Below are 4,626 nucleotides of genomic sequence, written 5' to 3' on the forward strand. Positions count from 1 at the left end.
GCAGTTAACATCTGATTGCTTTTCACAAGACAAAGGGCAGGAGGGAGATGGGCTCGCTTGTATTTGCTGCAAGGCTTCAGGGTAATCTGGTATTGTCGGGGTGGGTTTCGAGGCCTCGGGGTCATGCTCTCTGCATCTCTGAGGAGAGACATCCTCCACATTCTTCCTGTGTGTGTGTGTGTGTGCACGCTGCCCCACACAGCCCACTCTCTTTGCTCTTTGACTCCAATGGCCATATAAGGCAGCCGGCACCATGGTAACCACAGGGCTTGAATAGCAGTGTCAAATCCCTGGGAGTGCACGCACGCACGCGCGCGCGCACACACACAGCCCCCTCCCCCTCTGCATACACTCCTACCCCCCCCTTGCTCTGCTTTGCTTGATCTCTCTCTCTCTCTCCCTCTCTCTCTCTCTCTCTAACACACAAATAGGTTGGAGGAAAACAGACAGAGGAGAGGGAAGACGGGCAAGGCGAGGAGAGGAGAGGAGAGGACAAAAAGCAAACGCAGAGACGTCCAGCCTGCGTCGGGTCTCGGCCGTTTCCTTGAATCATAATCTGATTTGTGGACTCTGAAGCCAGGGGAGAGGGAGAAAGAGACAGAGGGGGGAAGAGGAGCACCCATCTCTTCCACCCCCTCCCTCTCTTCGCCTGAGCCATAGGGAAACGCTTCACACTCACACACACACACACACACGCACACAGGGCTAGGCCGCAAGTCATTAGTTCTTGGTGGGCAAGCACTGACAAAAGGCTGAAGGGAGAAGCCCCAGTGAGTGCCTGGAGAGAAACCACAGGAACTACGGAGGGCTGAGCAGACGGACACTCTCTTGCTTTCTCCATTTGTGCATGTGTGTGTGTATGTGCGCGCGCGTAAGGAATCAGCTCAGAGGTTTATGTCACAACCCGAGCACTCGTGCCACAAGCGAGCCGAGGGGAGACAGCACTTCCTTGTGCCGAGGATCTACTCGTGTTGAGCCCAGGCGGTCCACGTCGCCCGCCGCAGCCTGCAGCCGCTTCGGGAGCAGGAGTGGTTGTCGCTCGCTCTGCTTTGACGGGGAAGATCTTCACCAGTGGGTCACAATGCTGCTGCCGAGAGGATTATGGCAGAGTAGGAGAGCCGTGTCTGCTCTCTCTTCGCCGCTGCATGGGGAGGAGGATCTAGAGCGAGGGAGAGGATTTTCTCTGACGGACACACACAGTTCAAGGTAAGGCCGGGCAACATTTCTGCCATAATTTTGGCTCCACATGTTCCCTTTTATGCAGGATGACTGGCGGGAGCAAAAGGGAAAATTCAGGGCCGAGGGGTACTTTAAGAGGGGTGGTCAGATCCTCTCCAGGCATGTGCTGAGGCGAGCTACACCGAGGTCCCTTTTTCAGCCATTGCTGTTGCTCCAGAGACAGAGCTATATGTGTGTGTGTGAGGGGAAACAGTGTGCAGAGCTGAGCCATACAACAACTCCCTCCTCATGTCATTCACATGCTAATCTGTCTGTTTATGCTGTTTCTGGAGGATGTGCCGTGTGTATTTGATTCATTGTTTCCTGTGAAAAGGTTCCCTGGCTGAAGTGTGCGACCATTGACCGGCAGGACCCTGCTGAACCACCTCCAGGGACCGGATCAAAAGGAAGAGGACAGCACACCGAGACTGGAGGGGGGGGGTCTGGGAGGAGGGGAACAACAGAACAAAAACAAAAAACCAAAACCAAAAAAGGAGGAATCTTGAAATCCACAGGCATGCAAATCTAAAAGTTGCCACATCGAGACTGTTTCCAGGTCATAGTGGAGGGGGCGGAGACTGAGCTGCTCTTGTTTTCTCTCCTAAACAGCCTCCTCCTCGAAGCTTACTGGCTTTTTTCCCCCCCTTCTCCTCTCGTTGATGTCTGTCCATTTCGCCCGAGAGTAGTTTGCCCCCTCCACCCCCTTTCCCCTTCAACGCACGCGCCGAAATAACCCAGAGACCTCGCAAATGAGCGTGCGGACACGCTGAAGCCCCTGCAGGTGAAAGAGAGGGGGGGAAACACACACACGGTGCGGACTTTCTGCTCTTTATGTTACCTTGACAGCAACCAGAAACCTTCGGCTGGCTGTCCCATTTTCCTCTGCAGCGGTGCGGTAACCAAGCAATGGCCATGGTGAGTGGGGGCTGGGGAGATCCCAACGGGGGCACCAACGGGCTGGGGGACAAAGGGCTACCTGCGGGGCGAGGAGGAGGACGGCTCCCCCCAGGCGGGCGGAAGCGACATGGAGGCGGGGGAGGACGACAAGGCCTGCGTGGTGGACTGCGTGGTGTGCGGGGACAAGTCCAGCGGGAAGCACTACGGCGTGTTCACGTGCGAGGGCTGCAAGAGCTTCTTCAAGCGGAGCGTGAGGCGCAACCTGAGCTACACCTGCAGTGAGGGGCATCATGGGAAATGGAGTTTTGTTTTTGTTTGGGCGCGCGACAATACGCACATTTGTTTACAAAAGACAACAGTGGATCACGTTGGTTACAAATGCAGCATCGTGATGAGTCAACGTTTAGATCTCGTGGTAGATTCATTCAGATAATTATTCTCTAATTAACTTTGGATTATTCTATTCTATTCCGTCCACCCATTTAGCTAACGGAGTCACCACAGCTACAGGACGTTGTTAAAGATGTTTGGACTCTTCTATCAGAGCATTATTGTTTCAATTTTAAATTATAATGTTGTTCTACAAAGTAAAATCTATCTATCTATCTATCTATCTATCTATCTATCTATCTATCTATCTATCTATCTCTATCTATCTATCTATCTATCTATCTATCTATCTATCTATCTATCTACTATCTATCTATCTATCTATCTATCTATCTATCTATCTATCTATCTATCTATCTATCTTCAGATGTTTTTTCCCCCCAATACTTGAATACCGACTCAATTTCTAACACAAATGTTTCAGTTTATTTATTGTGAATCTGAGGAGAATTACACAGAAATTCCCTTTTTGCTGTATGACATTGTTTTGAGAGTCACTGGCATGCGTGACAGGAAAGGAAAATATAATACATAAATGAGCATACTTTAAAAACAACTTTGTAACAAGTTTAATCTCACTTGCCAGTAGAATCTGTATTTGAAAACAACGAGGTTATGTAGATGCATTTTGTTATCCCATGTTTGGTTTTACAAAGCTGGATTTGGTGCATTCTCAAATATAATTCTCGCGTACAAAACAAATGTCTTGCTCTTCTTTAGGACATTGAGACACTGCACATATTTCTTTTCTCTTGTGATTCACATCTTCATGAAAGACTTGATAGATAATGACTGACAAAACAATTTGGCATAATTTCCCAAACTGTCACATGTGCCATAATTATACCCCACATAATTAGAGTTTAGTTATCTACAGCATGTATGGGAGGCTTTTAAATGGATTGTTTTGTCATGCAAACAGTAAAAAGATAATTTCACTCCAATTAATTGCCAGACATTTCTCATTCAGAAATGAATGAAAGACCTACTTGACCAAATACTTTCTTTCTGATCTACACAGTCAATAATTGAGTCATCATTTAAGCTCTGTTTGAGTTAAATGATAGTCTGTACACTCAAGAACCCTTGATATATTTGGATGATTTGTACAGCCATCTGCTTTTTAAACATGATAATGTTGTAAACAAGCTCTTGTAAAAAAATAGTTTCATAATGCTAATACTGAGCCATCATGTGAAAAGGAGTATCGGAGCCAGACTGATCTAATCTACAAACTGAATTTTTGTCATAATTTAATTGAAGAGAAGTTACTTGTGAGTCATTGAACAATAAGGATTTATTGTACGTTTGTCATTAGATTCAGAGTGTTCATAATTTGTGTGACAGAAACGGATCACAAAGTCTGACATCCTGAGCAACTCTACTGTCACATTAGTATAAAATTCTGGGGGGGGAAAATCGCACTTTCCTTGTTTTTGACCAATTTGATAATGGACTTTATTCACATAGTTTTCTTTCTTTATATTGTCAGGTCGAACAGGGAGTGTCAGATTGACCAGCACCACAGGAAACCAGTGTCAATACTGTCGCCTGAAGAAGTGTTTCCGCGTGGGCATGCGCAAAGAAGGTATCTATGTGGTTCATGAATCATTTGCCCTCCATCCCGTCTCTTCAGAAATAATCCGAGACGTCGAGTATGGTGCTTCAATCCATGCAATACTACAAATATGCAATTGAATTAATACAAAAAATATAAATTGAAAGAGGTCATCTACAAAACCTCAGAGTGTCTCCTCATTACTGCTATCAAGTTGCTTTGTGTAAAAGAAAAATATCAATCGTGGCGGAGTAGTAATTTGCCTTTGTCGTTATCTTGCCTTTTCCGCCCCATAGTGTGAAGGAAATGCCACACATGGCTGGCGAAGCCCTATCATGTCTTAGTTAGCCATGCGCGTCAGCTCAATGCCATGTCGTAAGTGGCTTAATCTAGTGCCTGCGTAAGACTAGGAAAGGATACAGAGCTAAGACACCTGTGTCCCAGAGCCTTAAGCTGCTGGTTGAAGCTGCAGAAACTCTCTGACTTTGTTGGCTCAATCGGGAAAAATCCAATATGGGGATTTTTCTCCTTAAGTGGCAGCGCTTCAATGAGGAATCTCTGAA

At 46.6% G+C, this 4,626-nt stretch overlaps 1 protein-coding gene across 1 annotated transcript in view; it reads left to right on the top strand.

Annotated features, from left to right (window-relative positions):
- The first annotated feature begins 470 nt into the window (after positions 1 to 470).
- The window catches only part of LOC308135381 (nuclear receptor subfamily 2 group F member 6-like), a 9,648-nt gene continuing 5,492 nt past the window's right edge, over positions 471 to 4,626 (top strand). The window contains 5 exon segments of the mRNA XM_080503335.1: positions 471 to 1,206; positions 1,553 to 2,184; positions 2,186 to 2,393; positions 3,976 to 4,034; positions 4,036 to 4,093. Of these exon segments, the coding sequence (XP_080359461.1) occupies positions 2,125 to 2,184; positions 2,186 to 2,393; positions 3,976 to 4,034; positions 4,036 to 4,093 (385 nt within the window). The 5' untranslated portion in view covers positions 471 to 1,206; positions 1,553 to 2,124.

Source organism: Blennius ocellaris (genome assembly GCF_963422515.1).
Source record: "Blennius ocellaris genome assembly, chromosome: 10".
Classification (NCBI taxonomy): Eukaryota; Metazoa; Chordata; class Actinopteri; order Blenniiformes; family Blenniidae; genus Blennius; species Blennius ocellaris.